Genomic DNA, 22,871 nt, shown 5'->3' with positions numbered 1-22,871 from the left:
GGCTGTAGAAAAGAGCAGATGTGGCTGATGAACATATTAATCATGATGCAGAAGGAAGGTTGGAGAAAAAGTCCTGGCAGTTATGTCTGCAGCTTGGGTGAACTATAGTGTTTCTTACCTATTTTATCCTACCTCCCTGAAAGGGCAGAGATGTCATTTGCATGCAAATAGAGGACTTGAGCAGTAATTTAAAGGAATAGAGAGGAACTCTGAAGATGTAAATATCCTCAAAAAAGCCTGAATGATAAAAGGATCCAAAAAGCTGGGATAGTCATGTCCCGCTGATGAATATCGAAGCCCCAGGAATATTAGGTATTAGAAATGTAACTCACCAGCTGGAGCTTCTTTTAACAGTAATAGCATTATGAATGCCTTATACTAATTAATCTTTACTTTAAAGAGGAATTTAATAAAAACGTCACAAGATTTACAGCTTCCCTGTTTTTCTGTAGCAGGTATGTTAACTGTCAAGAGCTGTGTTAGGAGCCCAGATTGTGGAGCAGGATCATCCCAGCCCAAAAGTTTGCCCAGTCTGAATCTTCCCAGCATCCTTGGATGAAGCCTCCATCATATTTAAGTACAAGAAAGGTAAATGAGAATGAGAAAAACTGGCACTCAAACTAGGGAAGCTGGAAGAGGGTCTCAAAGGCCAAATAATATCTGCTCCAAATGGAGACACTGATTGCTTAAAATTGGCTCAGGCTCTAGGGGCAGGTACAAGTCATTGGCTCAACTCAGAACCACGACCAGAAATATATATTGATAAAAATATAGCTCCTCTTTGCCCAAAGGCCTGTTCCCAACTGTATTTCTGTGCAGCCTAAGTACACATTAGATACGTAATTATAGAACAGGTAAATCGCATTGAAAGTGTACTTGATTTTTTTAAAACTCTAAACCAGATATTTAGAAGTTTTCTCTATTCTTGATAGCATAAACCATTGAAGGAAAATTAAACGAGAAAATAAAAGCTGTTAGTTTCAGATGGCTTGTATTCAGTCATGATACATTGCTTGGCTCTGAAAAAGAAATGGAGCTCTTACTAGGTTGCCAGTTAACACCAAGGAATACAGCGCTCAAGGACAACTGTCAAAAATTAAGCAACTGTTACATGTTATACATGTTATCAGTGTCTTGTTTTCATTTCATAAATGTATTTGTCTCCAATTCAGTTGTTGAACTTTTATTGAAAAAAGAATATACTGTTTTCAGCTGTCCTCTTCACACTATTTTATTTAGAGGGTTTTGTACCTCTTCCATCATAGCAGTTGTCAATAACCAATTCCTTGAAGCCCTTCATCAAGCCACCTACAATGTAAATGCATTTCTCTCTTCCATGAAGAGATGTACAAAAAAGCTTTGTTATCTCTCATCCTCTGTGTCTTGTCCTAGTTTGTAAGTGCTGAGTGTTTTATTAAGCACCTGGAACGTTTTCAGTGCTGAAAAAATAAATGTCTATTTAAAAAAAATCTGAGTCTTAAAGCAACTGAAAATGTTCAGTATTTCAAAACTAGTCAAGTAGTGAAGAACAAACATATGAATTCCAATATTTAAAATAACAACATCATTTGATAAAAGCATTTGAGATAGAGAAACATTTTTTATACATATTGCTCCAAACACAAGAAAGATGCTTGCACAGCCTCTGGAACAGTAAGTTGTCCATAAGAGACAAGGAACACCTGTGCCTGGTCCTCAAGAGAAATAAGCTGTAGTAGCCTGCTGGCCACAGAGCTGGGAACAGATCATGAAGAACTACAAGAGACACAAATCCCCAAGTGCAGGATATCATTCTGCTCGAAAGCAGCTTAAACCCTCTGCTCTGGTGGATGTCTCTGAGTGATCTGCCTTTCCTGAAGCTTGGACATCTCTTGGATGACTATTAAATCAATAAACTGGATGAAGACTTGAAGGTAAAGAAATAGTAGAAGAAAACAAGTGAAGACAGTAGCAGCTCCATGGGTGAGTCGGTAATACCTAAAAGCAATAGAGACTGCCTTAGGAAGGTGCGTGATAGAACTGATGGGAGACTTTTAATCTCTCCAAGTCTCACTCCACTGTGATGTCAGATCATCTCAGTCCCTCCTCTTCTTTCCTCCCTACTGCCAGTTCTCCACTGTACAGAAAAACTAGGAACTAAGTGACTAAAACCAGCAAAACAATAACACACTGTCAGTAACTTTCATGACTGACATACCAACTTGAAAAGCTGTACTCAAATATTTCTAAAACTGCTAAAAAACCTTCTTCCCCCATATGCTTCAATTCAACTCCTGGGTGGGATATGAGCTACAAAAAGACCAACGTCTTTTCTATAATGTCAAAGTTTAAGGCATTAAAAAACTTGAAAGATATATAGCAAAATAAGTGACTAGAAACTCAGCAGAGCCAGTAGTGTAAGGTCCAACAGGTCTGGGGCTGCTTCTACATACGCTGTAGCTGGGTGCTGAAGGAAAACTGTGGCCACCTTTCCGCTGCTCTCACAGTGTCCCCTCGGGTCCCGCGCCGAAACCCACAGCCAGGCAGACACAGCGAGGCTTGGCACAAGCTGTCCCGGCATCCATGGGGAACAGAGGGTTACTCACACGAATTCAAACAGCTTTTAAATCGTGAGCAAGTTTGAGTCATCCCTCCTTTTCCTGGAACGGTGAGGAACAGATAACTTCCAGAAGAGGCTTTTTCTCCTGAAATAAGTGTTTGAAAAAGGGAAGATTCAATCAGGTCTTGAAATGTGCTTTCACTCCTAATGTGCTTTCAAACTTTTTCCTTCTTTTTATGGCATATTTTCATTTAGAAGTTTTATCAGTTACTTACATTTCACAGTATGATTTATTTATGAAATATAGGAACACTTAGAGAATGAAAAGTGCATTTTCAGAATGAAATGCTTCCTGTTGACACTTCTGAAATTCAATTCTGTGGATAAAAGTAAAATAGAATAGAATAAAATAGAATAATAATAAATAAAAATAATTTAAAACCACCCGTTTGACCTGAAATGACCTTTGAAGTAATTTTTGAAGACTTTCTTTTGCCCTTTATTGAGACCATTCCTTTTTTATATTTAACACAACAAAGAAAAAAATAACTGTCAAGTCACGTAAGCTCATCTCACTCCAGCCTCCCAAAGTGAATCCGATTCAGAACATTCACTCAACCAATCCATGACAAAATTAAGACTCCCAAAGAGGTGCAGATGTAAAAACTTGAATTCACCCTATCGTATCGTTGTCTCGGAGGGAAGTCGCAAGGAGCTGTGGAGCCAAGCAAACCGTCTGCGCTTGCCAAAGCGGGTTTGTTCCTGCTCGCGCCTCCCTCCCTCCCTCCCTCCCTTCTTCCCTCCCTCTCCCCACAAGCCGTGCATCAGCCTTGCTGCCTGCTCAGCCTCTGCCCAAAAGTTTCAGCTCGTTAAGGCAGCAAGAGTGACCCCAATTTTATTCACAGGTTAGAGAGTTGCATCGGGCTTGGAAGAGCCTGGTTAGCATCCAGAAAATCCAACATGGGACTGTGGGGTAAGGAGTGGGGGCAAGCTGCTAGATCAGCCCAGAGCACACCCATGCAGTTTCACTTTCATTCAGAAATGAAAAAAATCTAGCCAAATACGCTTGCAACTTTTGCTGTCACTTTACAATGTTTACCACATCCTAAGCACCACAGTATGTGAAGCATTTTTCAATAAATTACAAAGTCTTTCAAATGACATCCTGACTCATGTACATCAACAAAAGTTACTAATGTTCAAAAATTTATCCCAACAAAAATAATAATAAAAGACGACCCTGGAAATGTGTTCAGAAAAACTGTATTTGTGATATCAGATGACTATGGAATAATGCAGACTTTGAATACTAGCTGCCATGGCTTAGTGCACATGCAAACACTCATATATTATTACTGCCATTTAAAATTATAAAACCAGGAGATAAATATAGTAATATGATTTATGAATAATATAATTATGCACATTAAAATTATAAACATATAAAAATATCCAAAACATTTATATTTACCTTGTATATTTTAAGGGTCCCTGTGCAATACTGATGCTCCATTAAAAATCAGGTTAAGCCACTTTATTCACAGAAACTTAAGGAACTGAAAATATTGATGTGACAAAAAATTCTTTACATTAAAACTTACAAAAGCTATCACATTTCTATGAATATGGAACAAACTAAAACTAAGCTTTTTTATGCCCAAAAGCTAAACAATGTAAGATACCTTGTTAGCACTGATACAAACCCTAATGCCAGCTGGAGTACTTTATGGGATGGCACAATTTATGATAGAAGGATGGTACCAGCTCACCCAAGAACTCAATGAAGTTGTGTCCCCTTGCCTTTCGTCCACGCCATCAGGACAGACTGGCAGGGCCTGGTAGTGAACCCATCAAAGCTGAAATGGATGCTGACTCGGATGCTTAAGGAAAGAAGCTATATCCTACAAATCTAAGAGATGCAGCAGTTACTTTGTGGACATTTTATTCTATAATTATGCTGAGAAATAAAGAAAAAACCCGAGATAAATTGAAAGCCTGTGTTAAAAACGCAAATAGATCTTTTAATATTACATATTTGCCCTATACTTATGTGTATTATAATGAACAAAATAAAGGAACTCATATTAAAAATGGAGATGCCAAAATAAATTTGTCAGACTTTGACCTCTTTGCACATTTTCAACAACATATGTATTTCTACTTTATATGTATAACACATATTCTTCCAGTATTTGGATACTATCCCACTTAAATAAAGTATTTCTCCTTTTGTTTCAGTGAGAGTGCACTACAAACCAGAAGTTTTAACTGAAAATCAGAACTCAGACCAAAATCAACTGCATAGGTTACAGCCAACCTATGAGGTTTGAAGGTGGCAAGGATGAAGACCTTAATCCACCATACAAGGACAAAGTTTTAACTTGAATTGATGTCAGGTTATAACTTCGAAACAGTAATCGATTTTTCCAGTAGAAATAAAACCCAAGCTAAACCGCAATGGGTAAGATCTTTGACAGGCAAAGACCACTGTTTCCTAAGCTTTCCCCAAGTGCCCATCACACCCAGGGACCCACCGCAGTAATTTCACTGACAGAAATGGAAGGTCAAAGAAACCATGAAAACAAAGCATAGCAGCAAGGTCCTTGCACTGCTGTGGCAGGTCAAAGCATCCCACAAACATCCACTGCAGACATCTGCCAATCTGCTGCTTAAAAAATGACAAGAAAAGAGCTTTTGCATCATCATTAGATACCTGTTAGAATATTTCCCATCTTAACATTCAACAAAAATGTTTTTTCTTGCAAATAAAGCTAATTCCTCAATTCCCATAGGAAATATCAAGAACAACTGATAAACATTTTTAATTGTAACAATCTTTTAGGTATTAGGAGGAAGAGTTCCTTCCTCAGACTTCTTTTATTCTAGACTGGGAATACTCAGTTCCCTTTATTTTTTTTCTTATATGCAACGTTATCTATTGTTTCCATTTAGGGAATTTGTCTGCCTCTTTCTTAAAATGTGTTGCCTAAAATCACTGGCACTTGATAAAATAATTACTTTCACATCTTACATAAAAAAATTCCTGTTAATCCTTAAGTGAGTTTTACTTTTGCAATACTAGCAAGTTACTCACCTCTGTGCAGCCAGATGCTTTTTTTTCTCATTGCACCTTGCAAGATGGGGGGAACAGCTGGCTGTCATGCACTTCATTTTCCCTCAAGTTCAGTATTTCACATTCATTCCTACTGAATTTTAGGATCACCTGTGCAATCTACCTAATTATTCTGACTTCTGAGCACATCTACCAGTTTGCGAGCACTGCCTCTCCATGTTGCACCACCCGCAGACCTCAAACTTACTTTGTATTTCATCAAACATGTGAATGGATGTTCTGAAGCAGAATCATGACATAACCTCAGAAACTGCACTGGAAAAGTATTTTTAGATATTTTTTTCCCCACCAATTAACAGTGTCTTTGCCGTATTTCCTCAGCATATATTCAATAGATCACCTAAAGTCATACAGCCAAATATATGATGGTAGAATTACTGTGTAACAGCTCTGCATCAGTTCTGTGCCTGTATCACTGAACAATACGTTTGCCTTCAGTGTAAGACTATTAATCCACAGCTCCAAAAGTAGAAACTACACCAGCCTAAATTATCCATGACCTCATTTTTAAAACATAAATGCATCTGCCTTCACTCTCCCAAACAATGCCAGCTTTCATTGCTTATTAGTCCAAGCCTCCCACAAACACCTTTGGCACTGTTAGCTCACTCCTCAGCCAAGGGAAAAACACCTAAAAATATTTCCATCGAGCTATTACTATGGCCTCCCAACCCCTCCCTCTAATTCACAGTTCACGATGCTAACGTAACAGCTCACTGCCTCAAGAGGGGTGCTAAGCTGAGCTACGCACATGGTCCGTCTACCCAAAAGACACTCAGTATCTCAATTCTACCCACGCTTAGGTTTTTTCCCATTCCTGTTCCACCGTTAGCTCATCTAAGCTGTAAAACTTGCAGTCATTGCTAGAGAGGAAATTAAACACATCAAGCTGGGCTTCACCTAACGTGAAGAGCTTCTGGCATGGTAGCAGATTGGGAGAGGCTGTGATGCTTCATCACATCCAAATCCAGCCCAAACAGATCTTAATGTGTTCCAAGTACAACGATTAGCACAACTATCCACGCACTACTAAAGGGCTATGGTGTTAGAGTAACAAAATAAGTGTATGTGTATTACAAAATACCTGAGTCTATCATCTTTCCATTCTACAGATAATTTGTTACTACAAAAACTACAGGATTCAACAGCAGGTATATAATATAAAAGTATTTATTGACTTTCATGAAACAGAATATGGCTTAAAAAAAAAAACAAAACTTCTTGGGTCCCTGCTGAACTTTCTCTCTTTGCCCTAAGAAGGAGAATCAGTCTCTCACAGAAATCTGGGAAAAATTTTTAAAAAACATTTAACCCAAATACAACCATCTTATAGAAAGCTAAACGTGAAGTGAACTCTGGGAAACAGACGTCAACCTGTGCATGGAAATAAAACCCCTGCCTCTACATTACAAATAAAGAAAACACATAAAACGTGGCAGAGATATTTTATCTCTATTATCAAAACTTCTAAAAACTCAAGTTCTTAAATAAAACATTTGTTGGGTGTAACTAGTACACTGCATAAAACACAGCTAAAGACATTTAAATGTATCCATCATTTAAAGCCCCATACCTAGCTTAATCTACTAAAGTATTTCTCCTGTGGATTCATGAGCTGATCGTATAGAACACTTCCAAAAAAACCACCCCTCAGCATGAGGAAATATATATTTTTTAATATTTCAGTTTTTAAGCTTTTCAAAAAATATTTTTTTAAATTGTAGCAAAGCCTTCTTTCAAAAGCATATTCCAATGTCAAGCTTGAAGAAAAAATTCTGCCTCTGTCAAAATAATTCGCAATCTTTATTAGATTTTTAAAAGCCTGATTACAGGACAAAACATGCATTAAGCACTTTGATAAAATTCCAAAAACATAATTGCAGAATGTCATTATATTCAAAGGGTCATGTCCATAATAAATACCTGCAGCTTAAAAGCAGCTTGGAATTTTTTAAGAGTTTTAGTATCTGAAAAAGGCAAATGTTCCATATACTGTTCTTAAAATTCTGACATTACATTGCAGTGGTTAAAGCAAGAAACAGCTCAACTGAAGACTACAGAAAAACCCTGTCTTCTCAGGAGGTCTACACTTGGTTATACAATACTACTCTGGAAACAGCACTTCACCAAAGGTCTGGCAATTGGCTTCTGCTTAAAACATACTCTGCCTCATAACATTCTTCAAAGGATTAAAACATAATTGATTCTGGCAGTACACATGGTCAGCATGATGTGCAGGGGGTTGCCAGTGGACATGGGGCCCTTACATAAAGGGCTGTTTTCTTTGTTTAAAATGGAAAAAAGAGTGGGAGGTGTGGAGAACAGTGAAATAGAAAATGACTCAGAATCATAAAACATATTTTTTGAATCAGATTATTTCAACAACCGCATATGCAAATAGAAGGCTTCAAATAAGGATGGTGGCAGAGCTTCTGAATTGCTAAGGCAATTCACATATTCTTATTTTCATAAAAAAAGATAGAGGCTATAGTTATATACATCCTTCTAAGTATTCAGAGAATATTGCAAGTTGAACTCCAGAGAAGCCATTGGTATCAGTCTGAAAGTGATGGGGAACGGATTGATCGTGCACTGGCTGGACTGTTGGAGAAAGCAAAGGGATCCTTTTCCTTTTCTTTATTATCATGTTTATGTTTATGCTTATGCTTATGCTTGTGTTTTTTCTTCTTTTTCTTGTGCTCATGGTGGTGATGGTGATGGTGATCACTATGCTTTGAGGAGTTTGATTCTTTACTAAACACAGAGAGTGGAGCTGCTGAGACAGGGTGTATGTTCATCTCTCCTGAAGATTGTTCTTTACCTAAAAGAATGGATATAGTGGGATTAGTAAATGTTTAAATTGCATTGTTTTCAAACATAAGAAATTCTGAAATATTAGAGAAAACCTACATTATCATTTAAACACACAAACACAGAAACTGTTATGCTACTTGTACCATTAGCTTTTTGTTTTGTTGGTTTTTGGGGTGTTTTTTTTTTTTTTTCAGAAACAGCTCTGAACATGCCATTAAAGTTCCTGTACTATGGTCAATTTTTACAGAGGTATTTCTTCTTCCCACAGAAGTATAAATATATCCCAGACAATTAGAAATTGTAAAAAGCCAGGAAACTGCAACTTAAACTAGCTTCCAGAAACTAATTTTTAAACACAGTAGGAAAGTCACTGTACCATGAATAATGAAAATATAACTGCTTATGAAAACTATGATATAAAGTGCAGGACTCACGTACATTAAAGTGCAGGTTTGGGATCTGAACTCCTTTTAGTCAGGAGCTAAAGCTCCCTGCAAGAACATACAAGCCCTTTGATACTGAAGAGAGAAATTAAATTGCTTTTTCCAAAAATTGCATCTTACAACCAATTTAGCCGATTTGAAAGATTTGTTCTTAAACAAAGAACAAAGTTTTGTTCTTAAACAAAAAGAAAATTCCAATAAAGACAACTACACAATCTTTATTTGTATATATTTCACAAATACACTGGAACTACTTATATATTGAGTAAGCCTGGCATCTGAATCTGAGGAAGGAAAATCTGATCCACGACCTCTCAACTCTTGAACGGCTTTCTTATTCCCTCTTTGGCTCATTTAATATTTAATTATTTCACACAAACTGCAGTAGCTTCGATAGCAGGGATTAAAAGGCAATAATCTAAGAATAACATTGTTAACAATGGGAAACACATAGAAGGTAGGAAGGCTTGAATTCCTTGAGGTTGAAATTGAATCAAATCATTCACATTGCAAGAATGTGCTTTATCTACCAGATAAATGCAGAAAAGCACCATCATATTTTTGAAGGCAACTACTCCTTTAAGTTTTACTTACAATGGATCTTTTTTATAGCTGCTTTAAATGTTTGTGCTTCCCCCCCCTCCACTTTTTACTGAAAATATCCATTAAGTGTGAAGGGATTATGTTACATACTTTGTAATTATATTTTTATGTATATTTGAAATTTTTTTTTGTTGTTGTTTTTTTGGTTTGTTTGTTTGTTTGTTTTTTCCAGTACATCTTTTTCTTCGGTTGGTTGGTTTTGTATCCTTAAAGGCAAGAATGATTTGTCTATGGCAATGATTCCTGGAAGTCTGAAGAACCAGCTCCCTGTAGTATGACAAGCATGCATTGAAAGACTTCCATGAAATCTTTCTAGCTTTATCCAAAAGATTAAGAACTAATTCAATCAAGCATATATATAGGAAGGTTTCTAGACAGTACAGCTTTTCTGGTTATTGTTTGTTTTTTAAATACAGCTGGGAAAAAAAGAAATCTACAACTGTATGTAGTGTTTAGAAGTCAAAATAGAAATACAAAACATTTTTACAGTGAGGAAAATCAGTGACTTACTATGGGACATGGTGGTATCTCTATTGTTTAAAGTCTTAAACAGCAAAAGCCATGTCTTTCTAGAAGTATGTTTGGACTCAACCACAAGATGCGAATATGTTGCAATGTAAATTTCTGCTGATGTCATGAAGACAGCTAGACTAGAGTACAATAGTTTCCTATAGACTTAAAATCTCTAATATACCAGTATTTAGAAAACTTTTTTATTTAATCAGAACTACGTACTAGCAAACTCGTTATCAATGCAAATATTTATTGTTAGAACTCACAATGACTTTACCTTTTTATGTATATTATGGCAGACAGAATATATACACACAAATCCAAACTTTCACTTGCTGACAATGCAGACAACATGCAAATATACTGTACTTGATGTGAAAAGGTGTAAGATTGCTTCACAATTTAACTATTTCTGATTATATTTCTCTTAAGGAACTCCTACCTGTACCTAAACCTACCCCTGTAACCTGAGCTTATTCCTCTAAAGCATATAGATTTTAGACAGGTAAGAAAACTTTCTTTAGCAGCTGGCAGGATGAAAAACTAGACATAAGACAGAATGGTGGAAAAACAAGCATATCTGACTCAAGCCATTAGGAAAGGAATGATTGGAGATTTTACCTCAGAAAAACTGAAGCACACAGTATTTGACACCATTAAAACAGGCTACAATAGTTAAAGGTGAACTGTAGCAGTGACACAAAAACAGCTTCTAGGAACACAGGAAAAAAGGTTGTGGCAAAAAGCCTGAAGAAGGCTGATTGGTGTTTGTCCATAAAAGATGTACAAAAGATTATCTAAGCTACAGAACACATTCTCACGCTACAGGCAGTTGATACATGAAAATATACAAGGCAAACTAAAGTCAACTTAAAAAAACAAAAAACCCACACACATGAAAACCCCTTAAAACTTCACAGCTCCATTAGTTCCAACTTGTGGAGTTATTTTTATATGGAAACTGAACCTGTAAGTCTAGACACTGCATTTGTAAAAACCTCAAACCAAAGTTAAGCCTCTGAACTTTAAAAATTTTAACCCAGTATAACTGGTATAAGGACACAAGCTTAAGTCTGCAGGGATGATGCAGCAGTAGCGCCAAGTGCCAGTGAAGACCAAGGACACAGTCAAACAGGTCCTCTTGACTGTTGCACTGCCTGCCACTTGTGCAAATTTCCTGCTGTTTACTGAACCATCAGCTCTGCTAACGCAACAGTCTGCCTTATCACTTCTTTACTTATTGCAGGCAGGTTATTAAAAAAATCTGTTATTCAAAGCAGTTAAACACCACTGCCTGGAGCAAGTTACGGAGCAAATATACAACAGTAGCTTAAGCCAATAGGACTGAAGGGGTGGTGATGAGCACCTAGAAACTGAAAGGGAGAAATGGGATCCAACTGCAACTCAAGGGCTACTGCCACTTTGGGAGACAGTCAATGTTGGTAATATGGCACAAATATCAAAAAGAAATAAAATAATGTCATTACAAAAATCTACTTTTACTGAGCCAGTACTAACAGTACACATACACCTTCTTCATAGAGGTCAATGATAGCTATAATCTGTTGTTTTTTTAAATGCAAAAAAAAATAACTATCCGAAATTTTCCTCCTATTGTTAAAGAGTGCTTTGAAACCAGGAATCAAATATATTGACCTGGGACAATGGCTCAGAAACAATGTATGCAGACTACCAAACTCGGTTGTCTGCAAAATGGACAGACCTGTAAAAGCTCTATAAAATTTACAGATTTGTACCATAAACTTGCAGAACACTACGTCTTCATTTTAATTTCTTTTTAATTAATATCTACTGAAAGGCCATGTCAGGAACCTGACAAACCAGGAAAGCAAGGCTAAATAGGAATTGCTTTACGGGGCACTAATATCACCCTCATATCAATGGGGGTAGCAGGACGGCTGCAAGGAGGCATGGAGCACTCCCTCTTCCTGCGGGGAACCCACTTCCTCCTGGCAGAGGGAGAAGGACTGGAACCCGGGTTTCTCAAATCACAGAAACACACAATAAGTGGAGGGTGAGCCCAGGAGTTCACTTCTGAAGTGGTTAGTAGCATTCCTTGGAAGAAAAGGCACATATATGTGTCTATCCACTTGGATCTCCTTCTGCTTGGGCTGTGGAGATTCCAATGTAATTGGCTTTGCAGTGTTCCAGCTAGCCGGGTAGGTGTATAAAATTAGACAGGACTACTATGCCATTGGATAAAGATCAGAAATTTGTGCATACCTTGTCACTGGGACCAATACAAATGCTGTAGATATTGTGACAGAGAATAGAATATGAGAACACAGATCTTGTAGTTCAGTTTTAGAATGAAAGGGGCTTAGATCTTGATAAGCTTTAAAGCAAAATTTTCTATCATAATAAAAATCACTGTCAGATAAATCTAACATCCTGTTCATCTATCATCTAGTGTAAGATTTTTTTCTTTTTAAGAATCCTTGGTGCATGAACATTGAACAATGTTGCTGGGTACAGTGTTTTACCTATTTTACCTTTACTTTTTTTATTGGACCTTTACAATTTGGGAACATGTAACTTGAGACTTTAACATGCCAACAAGCTTTCGTAAGATCTTCCATATGGTCTCTCCTATATTTCTAATCTTGTGTGAAGAGGGTGGGACACCACAGACTTACAGCCTCTGTTTCTTTGCATGTACAATCTATTTAAAACAGCTGGCCTGTGTACCACTTTTCCAAATCGACACTTGTTAAAAATGACCCCCATTTGCACCCTGATTTATTCAAACGTCAGAGAGGGAGAAACCAACTTCACAAATCACAGCAAAGGGTAAGGCCCGTGGGTCCAGTGTTTTGGCTGAGGACAGGCTGGTGCTCCAGAATCTGACACCAACCACCTCTGGGAAGAAGGGGACATCAATCCAAGCATGCAAACACTTAATATGTCTCTCCCAAAACCCAAAGAAAGCTTCCTAACAAGAAAAATAATGCACTTTCATAATGTACTCTCTGTGCCTAGCAGTTGAACTGCAGCTCTGGCTAGCATTTCCTCTAAAGAGAGAACAATAAAAAAAGCTGAAAAGATCTTAAAAACTGTTTTGACAATTACCCTGTTTTTCCTTATTTCTACTTTTCCTTTTTAGTATTACCCTGGAAACATCCAAGACATGATATTTTTTAATTTAATGCTGTGTTTATGCATCTGTTGAACTGTCAGCAAAGCACATACAGAAAGTTACCAGGCATAAATAATTCCAAGCTTCTAGAATGTGTGTCTTGTCATTTGTCTTAAGAAGCAAAATTTTAAAATTATATATCTCTGAAAAAAGGTAGTGAATTTTCTGTCTAATAGAGTGTTGTTTTAAGGACTATATGACAAAATTTGAAGGTTGAGAGTGAGAAGTTAAGGTCTATTGAAAAAAATAAAACCACCCAAAATTTTTCTGCGGATGTGCTAAACAAATAAGTTTATTTGGCTCCAACATAAAAATTTTAAACAGTTCAAATTTACAGATTAATTTGACTTCAAACTTTTTAGTGGGATTTATATCCAGATAGATAATTCCTTATACCTATACCAAAGAACAGCCTCTGCTAAAGTACTGCATAGACAAGTTGGTGATGTAACTAAAATATACTTTTAACTGATAACCATTTTATTAATTTCCTCATATGACATTCATTTAACTATATTGCTTTGTCTTTACATTAAAATAATAGCTTAACTGTGGTGTTACTTTTACTACATTTACTTTAATATTCTAGAAAATTCTAGAGTATTCCCTATTCTAAAGAACATTTAAACCAGTAAGCCAATTCAGAATACTTTCTGCCTCCAAGTTTCAGTTAGTTCACTTTTCCAGTTGCTAGCCTTATCCATCTTCTGGGTTTGAGAGTAATCAGTTGTTTTCTCACAGACAGTCACAGCTACAATATTATGTTGTTGTTATTAAATCATGTAGTTGACACACGGCAGCCACACACTGATGCAATTCTAATTTATGTTGTCACTACCTGCAGGGCTTATGTTTTTATCAAAGCTACTCTCATGCACTTTAGGCTAAAGCACTTGAAAACACCTTTCCTTGTGAAGTGTACGATTAACCACATACTATTTCAGTGACACAAAAGTATATACAGAACCTCAAAGCCTACGAGTTACCTGTTTGGAAACAGTTATATTTTAGTTAACAAAGTCAACATATGTGTAATGGATACCATCAAACAGATACTATATTAATATTATATTTTTAAAGGGTAGTCTAATGGAACAGTTGTAACAGCTTTTCTCTCCTTAAAAAGTAAGGTAAAAGGTCTATCGTGATCAGTGGTGTACTCATATCCAAGAAGTGCTCATTTATATATTCATCTGTGTCCTGATGTTTCCATAACCCTTTTTGGCAGAGAGACACAAATTAATGGCTGAACTTTAAGGCACTGGTGTTCTTCTAGCTAACCCGGGTAACTCCACTGAGCTGCAGAGGACCTGGCTTTTTATACAGTTCAGATTGAATTCCTATTAACTACTGTATCCTCACTGGAAATGCAGTGATTTGCATTGCAAGCTCAAATCTACTGTTGTAAATGTACTGTTTAAACATAATGAATACAGCAGCTTCCCTCTTCACTTTACTGCAGTGTGTGCTGTATCCAGTTTCAAATTGTTCCAGAAACAATTTAACTCATCTAATTCATTATTTCCTGAAACTGCAGACAGTTGCTGTGATAAGCAAGACCACAATCTAGTCAACACATATGAGTATGGCCTAGACACTCAAAATTTCATGTACATCTACATGGTAAGCAGAGTGACCTACAAGGTCACTTGCAAAAGGATTAACAGAAGGGCCAAAGAATATTTCTGGTTAATGACCCTGCTCAGGATGTACCCTCTAAGCTCACTGCCCCTGAATGTGATCAGAAAAAGGACTGACAATGCACACAGAGAACTGCATTCACTTTATTTTTTTTCTTTTGTAGAAATAAAAGAGTTGGATACGGCTTTGTATCAGCTATCAAACTACCAAAAAATTTTGGGAAAATTCTAATTAAATGTTTATTAGTGATGACCTGTTGAGCCATAATGACATGTAACTTCGCTGGCAGATCACACAGGATATGACCAGGCATTTATTTTGAAAGCAGGAAAGAACAGGCCAATCAATAGCCACTGACACAGCAGAACTTTTTTTTGAAGTATTGTGCTTTCAGATGAGTGAAATATTAAAGTAAATAAAGACACATATTTTAATCTGATATCACTGAAGTCAACAATGCATGGCAAGTCACCTTACAGTCTGGAATGAGAATTTAAATCTACTGCTTACACAAAATCTGATCTTGAAATTCTTTTGATCTTAAGGTAAGTGTAGGTGTTACTACTATTCCTGATGATTTAGTAGCAAATAAAAATCTAGTCTCACATTAGAAACGTGACTTTGCACAGCTTTAGAGACTCAAAGGAGTCTACCATATTTCTAGTTCTTAGGGCAGATGAACAATGAACACAACAGCATTTGTCAGACAGTTCACAACTGATGTTTTGCTTGTTTTAATAACTTCTTGAAAAATGCTCAGAATCCCTTATAACTACCAGAGTCAACAGTTCTGTTATCACAGACAGAATGCTTAGTAGTTGTCTTGGTTTAAACCTCTTTCTATATGAACTACAAAAGGTGCTGTAATTACAGTATTGAAACCTGTAATCTTGCAAGAATTGTATTACAAGACTTTGTTTATCACCCTTGCAGCATGTTTCAATTCTAACCTTTCACAGCCATGAGCACAAGCATACTGAAAAAAAGCTTTTAAAGGAAAACAGTATTTTTCTGGCTTTAGGGGGGTTACATCAACTTGGACAAATCCAAATTTGCATTCAGGGCGGTGTGGGGAGTGTAAAAAAAAAATTAAAAAAATACACAGATACGGCAAGATTTAGACCCAATGTGAACTTCCTCCTGGCAGCTGCTGTTCACAGGCTGTGTTTGGCTGATGACCTAACACTTCATGTGACATGTGGGGACATAACTCACAGCTGTGAGAGGAAAACTGAGTTTGGACTAAGAGCCTGATGCCTTTCAAGTAAGAGTCACAGAACTGAGGCAGATACAATCTCTTAGAGATTTACTAACAAGATACTGAGACCATTTCAGAACCTGCTGTCAATCTGTTTCACAATAATCACTCACTGAAGTGCACCCACCCTCTGTCATCGCTTCAAAAACTCAAAGGCCCTTAGGAAATATTATCTGTGATTCCTTTGTAAAATAGAACACTCCTATATGGGAACAATTTTATTTACGTATGCTTTTATTTTTCCCCATCTGTTTCTTCTCAGAAGTATACCATTTCCTAAAGATTGAACTGTCTTTATTTACTCAGTCTGAAATTCATGCGTCCCTGCTTCTAAGAAAAATGCTATGAATAAGAAACAGGTGAAATTTTAGAAGCAAAAAATATCTGAAGTGGAACTGTTTCTAACCACACAAACCAAAGAAAATGAAATTAATCTGAAGTGTTTCAAAATAATGCTTTTCAAAGGCTTATTATTTAAAATGAATTCTGTGGCAAAAACCAGCACTTATCTCATTTATTACCTAGGAAAAAAAAATGTATTCCAGTGTGCTGAATGCCTAAGCAGCAGAGGTGAGAAGGTCATTCAGCACGCAAGTGAAACTCCAAGGAGTTTTCGTCTGCTGTAGGCCTACAAAAGCAGCACTCAACCGGCCATTACTCCACTCCTGACCAGACCTTACCCCTTCTGAACTCTAGTGCAAACTTAATATGCAACAGTCCTGGAGCACAAAGCTGGCATACAGAGGGTCCCATAAGTCCTATTTGTGAATTATTTGGCAGAGTTTTGTTTATGACTTTATATTCCGTAGAGTGTGTAAATGCAGTAAAAAAAAAATCTGTTGCAAAATATCATGTAAGGGTTATAAATACTAATCCTCAGCGGATCAGCTTTGCACTCGCATGCCCAGGATGTGTCATTCTTTGCCATAACAGAAAATGTGATGGTTGACCATAACACTGAGGACAAAATTCAAAGCAGCTCTGAGAGGCTTAAAGCAAAGGTTCTGTGGAACTAGACTCCTAAATTCATGAGAGCAACCTATATGCAACCTTTCCCTTTGCTGAAATGCCTATGCTTTAGGCAAAAAGTTGTCAGTTTTGCTACTCTACATATCTAACAGCAAATCCATCCTGGTGGAGCTGGCTGTACAGGCACATGTCATTAACCAAAGGCCACCTGCAATCTGGAAACTAGACCTCCCTGTGTTTCATGTCCCCACATGAGCTTAATTTGTTAGCTGAGCAATGAGAGCAGTTACCTTTATTAAAAAAAAAAAAAAAAAAAAAAAAGGAAACTCCTTAGTGGCTAGAGCATCTGCCAAGGAAGTAAAAATGTTAAAGCCTAGGCCCTAAGGGAGTATGAGCCTACAGCTTCCACGCCCCCAGCCAGCACCAGGGCACCAGCCTCAGCAGGATACTCAGAGCAGGAACATCCACTAGCCCTTCTCTTAAATGAGGTCACAAAATTGCCAGGTCATGGGGAAAGCAGATGAAGTTGTCTATCGGTGTAGCTCGGGACCTAGGGCACTCAAGACGGAACCAACGTTCCAGGTCCTGCTGCTAAGGTATACTTGTGTTTTTCATTAAGCAACCACTGGATAAAAACAGAAAAACAAGCAAGGGGGTAACTACTCTGAATCCTACTTCGAAGGCCAAATACTTCACTTTTACACATTGCAGTACTGCAACCTTAAAACCTTGTTTTGGGTATATACTGAAGATCTCTCAAAATGCTTGTTACATTGTCACACTACCTCATCTTAGCCCCACTGGCATGTTCTGGAACTAAACTTAAGAAATGTGGTTAAAATATTTTGAGAAAATGAGACTGACCACTGAATTTTTTTGCTAGTGACAGATAAGCAACAAAGGTGGAAGTTCATCAACGAAGTTCAGCCTGCCTTAAGGTTTCTAAGAAACACTATTCTTTGAGAAGGAATTTTTTCAAATATTTAATGAAGAAGATAAAAAGAGAAGTAGTAAAAGAACTGCTTGAAATTAAACTATTTTACTCACAGATGTAATCTTTTCAAATTTGAAATGCCCCTCCAATCATCTTTAATGCTTATATGTTTTTTGACTACTGATCATAAGTTATAAAACATTAAGAGATTTTTTTTTACCTGAACAGCCTTGCTATTTTTTTTTAAAGTTAATCTTCAAAATTATTATTTAAATGACAACTATGGCAAAACATGTTTTACCTTATTGCTTATGGGGTTCTACTTCAGCTTTATGCTATTTTTATTCATTCCTAAGCTTTTCACTTTTATAAGCACAATACACATTTGTCTTATTTAGATCTAGAAATATACTAGAAGCTAAGGAAATGCCCATATGCACCTTTTATATACCTCCTGGAATTCAGTTAACATATAGCACTTACCAGCACTGTATGCATGGGAATAAGCAGCAGCAAAAAAAAAAAGTTGAAAAAGTCATACTATCATTTTGCCAATAAATGTACCTGGTGTAGATGGTCTCTCCAACATATTCAAATGATGGTAAATAAAGGCTTGACTGTCATGAACCGTGTCCATATCAATTTCCTCCTCTTCTTGGGAGTTTGAGAACTAAGATATCAGGAGAAAAAATAAGCAGATGCTAATAACTCAAAAGAATATAACTAAATAGAACTTAAAATATTTTATTTTTGAGGTAAACTGGGGGTGAGAGGGAAAGGAAGTGATATCTACCACTGCAAAGGAATAAAAATTTCAGTAAAATTAAAAAGGGTCAGTGTCTTTTCTTCTTTCTAATTTACCGTGAAGCTGTGTGAACAAGAGCATTAACTGTCAACTTTAGTTCTTGCCAGCCAATAAAGAATCTGATGGGAAATGATTTTGCCAAAGTAAGCGTAACAACTACTGTACACATATACACAACATGTCTTTTGTTTGAACACAGCTTTAAGGGAAGTGAGCAGATGCCACTGCTGTTATTCTGAATACCCTACATATTGTGCAAATTGAATTTCCATTTCTTACTCTGATTTTGAGTTTGACTTTACTGTCTTCATTCTTCTCTAGTATTTGCCCTGGCTCCAATGGAGACCCGAGTGGCATATCAGCCTTCCTCTTCACCCCCTGCTGATGACCAGAAATGCTGGATGCTGTTTCCTTAATAAGATGATCATCCTCCTGAAGCAGCATTAAAAGACCAAAATTAGAAGATAGCAAGAGCCATGTTTCAGCCTAAAAGAGACCTGATAGCTGAAAACACTTCTGAGTAAAGTGGGTGATTTAAACAAGGTTTTCCCTGTAGTTCTGGCAAAAAGTATTTTCTAAAACCCTGTATGGATTTGTGCCAACCTCTCCTACAAACATAGTTTCTCTTTACTTCTATCCCTGCTCCCTCTACATATCTAGCATTGGCATCTTTTCTGTCCCTTCTCACAATCATGGTACTGTTGGTGTGCAACAACATTTGCAGCCTCTGAATAGCCTTTCTATAAATCTGTGCCTCGCAGACTCTCCTCAGTCCAAATCTCAGCTGAAAAACTGTGATAGCCTCTGATCTACATAGAGAATTTAGTTAAATCTTCTTTTAGTTAGCTTTAAAAACTAATGCTTGTTTTGCTGAATACAAATCAGAATGAGCACTTATAATGTTTTTTGTTTGTTTTACAACAATATTTATTAAAAAGAGTTAAACTCTTTTGTAAATTACTGCTTAGATTATGAACAAAAACAAGGTCAAAGGAATATAAAAATAGCAGGAGAGTCTACTAAGTTACACATGTAGTCATTAAAACAGGAGACAGGTGTTCCAACAAGTCCAATACACAAAATATAGAGGGAAAAATAAAGTATCCACAGAAGCAAGCATAATTAAAAGCCCACTAATAACTAGATAAAAGCTGTATCATGGACTCTCAAGAGCATATGCTGCTCCACTGAACTGCTCTTCCTCTATCCTACAAAGGGCACTCTAGCCCCACAAACTCTTCCCCTGAACAACTCAAATTCCATTCAATGAAGTGGGTAACTTTTGCATCCTCAGCAAATTCTGTGTCAGAAGTCCAGCAGTACTGATTTTAACGTTTATGCTCTGAATATAAAGTCTGCTTTGAAGAATCCGGTTAATCTGATGTATTCTATCACTTGTTAATTCTTTTTTCCCCTCAAATACGTATTTCCCTTTTTTCATCCCTATTTAACCCAACACACTGCTGTTGCGAAACACTTTCAGATAAGCTTTGGCTGATGTGAGAAGCAGTCTTTGTTTTGTTACTGGTTTCGTTTTTTTTACAAGGCTTATCAGTTTCCTGAATTTTGGGGGAGTTACAGTGAAAATGGTAACCTTAAAGTAAGGGGTAAGAGAATGGAGATAAGGCATAGAAGATATGAGGGATGAAATGTGAATTGAGGCTTATACTAGTGCTGTATTTTCACACTAGTGTAAGCCAGTACTGCTGCTAAAAGAAGCAGCCTCTCCCTTTTCCTCACATATTTCTGTCCTGGGCCACCACAAGCATTTGTATAACTGCATGATGAACTGGACCAGGAAACTGACCCAGCAGGAAATGTCTATTCATAAAAAAGGTATTTTTCAACCAGATCCTCCCCTGATCCAGCTCACTATGCAGCAACAACAACTGTGCTAGCACAAGGGAGACGACAGTATAAGAAAATGAAGAGTTAAGAGGAAATTTTTTGATTAATGTAGTCTGGCTGCAAAAAAAGTTTGGATGTTCACTGAACTGCAGCCTAAAAATCTGCCAACAAAATGTCTCCTGCTATTTAATTCTGATGTTTATGCACAGTAAATTAGGACTCATTACATGTTCTGTAAATATGTAGGATAGCTCTAATGATCTTTGACTCCATCATTTTCTCCCCCTACTGGAAATAACCTGGAAGGTACCGTGATAATTTGCACTCAGTATACATCTGAATATAAACAATTTAGAAATTAACTATGGGACTGATAAAATAACAGTAAACCATCCAATTCAAAAGCGTGGAAAGAGTTTCAAAGACGCTAACCACACGTTCACATTCTCTTTCAGGGTTTACTTCTAAGCAGTTTCAGTCAAATGTAGTTTTTGAAACTGTTATGAAAATTTCTCATTATTTCCATGTTTGTTGAGTTTTTCCCCACATAATTACATTTGTCCAACAAAGAGACTTAGTCTTGCAGCAGTGGCAGTTATTCTTAAGAAAAGTATGAATTGAATAGTTTATCAGATCTATTTTCTAACTACCCAATGGGTTATGTGTTAAGATTGAAGCCTTCAAAGTCAGAAAGATTTCAAACTTAATGTATGACATTTTTCAGAAGTTGTTACAAATCCTTCAGAGCACAGTATGAAATAGTCAGATTCGAGCGTTCAATGAAGATGTGTTAAACTTGAAACTTTCACATCTCAAAGTTGTGTAAAAAGAGGTATATCTATGTATTTTAAGATGCAATAAATTTACTGATAAAAGGTTTTGTTTTGGAAAATTGCATAACTTGCCTATAACCAATATTCTCAGTCTAATAAAAAAAAGTTCTCATCACAGCATCAAACATTTCTGTGAATCACTTCACATCTCATAAGCAATATAGTAAAGTTTTATGAAGAACATAAATGATGAGACTAGAAAAAACAAGTAAAAAGCTTGCATATGCTATGCGAAACGGTCAAAAAAGTTATGGTATATGCCAGCTTTTCAAGTGGAAGGAATAAAGAGTAACAAGGTATAAAGATGGCTTAAGGTAAAGCATGAGAAGCTTGAACACAATACAAAATGATATCAGCAACCAACTCAAGGACTCAGAGCCAGCTGAATGGGATGTACGCAGATGGTTTGTGCTTACGGTGTTCTGAAATCCTACTGACTGTCCATGATTGTTAGTACTATTCACAGGTTCCTGATTATTTGCAACTGATTCAGGGATAATAGTTGGATTAAGTACAGCCTTCTTTTCTTTCAGATTAAGAACAAGCCCAAGCTCTGGCAATGGTAAACAAGAAGGTCTGCTGAGGCCAAAAAGTGTGAAATAGAGGTCCACAGCACCACATCGTAATCTCCAGTCATGTGAAGTTCCTAAAATCCAAAAGAGGTTATTGTTAATACAGAAATACCATCTTCTCCTCCCCCACAAATAAAAGAGTTTAAGTGATCCGGATTCACCAGAGTATGGCATTTTCTGTGCTTTAGACTTCCCTCAATATTCCTGCCTCTTCTTGACTCAAACTCACCTGCTACATCCTGTTTAAAAGGAAGGCTTTAAGTTGTTTGGATTGTAAACTGGACGTGTTTAGTATAACAAGACTGGGAAACAAAGTGCTATAACAGCATAATGAAAAATAAAAGAAAAATAATCACACCCATATGCTTTTATTTTTAAAGTTTCACTTTTACTACTGGACAATTAAAATAGAACATTTTGTTACCAAACTGACTTCCCATATCAATGGATTTGGTTACACTTGCCTATGTATTCCATGAAATGAAGTAGAAGCCTTAATCATGACGGAGACCTGTACACTCTGGAAACTGCACTGATAGAGAACACAAACCAGCAATGCACAAACATGCTTTTTGATGTCACTACTATGTCATGTACTTCACTGGATACTCAATATTTTGCACTTTGTATTCATACAGGAGATATGTATTCTTACTGCACAAAGCAATGCTTCATTATTTTTCACTGCAAATTCTGTACTGATTTTCTATTTTCATACACAAATGGTCAAAGCACGTTTGGCACCAATCACAACAGAAAGACATCTAACATCTGGTGCGATGCTGCAAATACAGTGATTCTGGTGTTAA

The 22,871-nt window shown here is 36.8% G+C and overlaps 1 protein-coding gene across 2 annotated transcripts in view; it reads right to left on the bottom strand.

Moving 5' to 3' along the window:
* Positions 1-6,826: 6,826 nt before the first annotated feature.
* The window catches only part of TAF2 (TATA-box binding protein associated factor 2), a 64,176-nt gene continuing 48,131 nt past the window's right edge, over positions 6,827-22,871 (bottom strand). The window contains exons 23-26 of one of the 2 annotated variants that reach the window (XM_009968567.3): positions 21,907-22,136; positions 19,089-19,241; positions 18,569-18,674; positions 6,827-8,493 (exon numbers count right to left, since the gene is read on the bottom strand). In XM_009968567.3, coding sequence (XP_009966869.1) covers positions 8,228-8,493; positions 18,569-18,674; positions 19,089-19,241; positions 21,907-22,136 — 755 coding nt within the window. In that variant the 3' untranslated portion in view covers positions 6,827-8,227. The remainder of the gene's footprint in view (positions 8,494-18,568; positions 18,675-19,088; positions 19,242-21,906; positions 22,137-22,871) is intronic. The other variant, XM_032999670.2, reaches the window with a different exon arrangement.

This window comes from Tyto alba, unplaced genomic scaffold, assembly GCF_018691265.1.
Source record: "Tyto alba isolate M040663 unplaced genomic scaffold, T.alba_DEE_v4.0 Super-Scaffold_9, whole genome shotgun sequence".
Lineage (NCBI taxonomy): Eukaryota > Metazoa > Chordata > Aves > Strigiformes > Tytonidae > Tyto > Tyto alba.
This window is presented reverse-complemented; position numbering and strand designations above follow the sequence as displayed.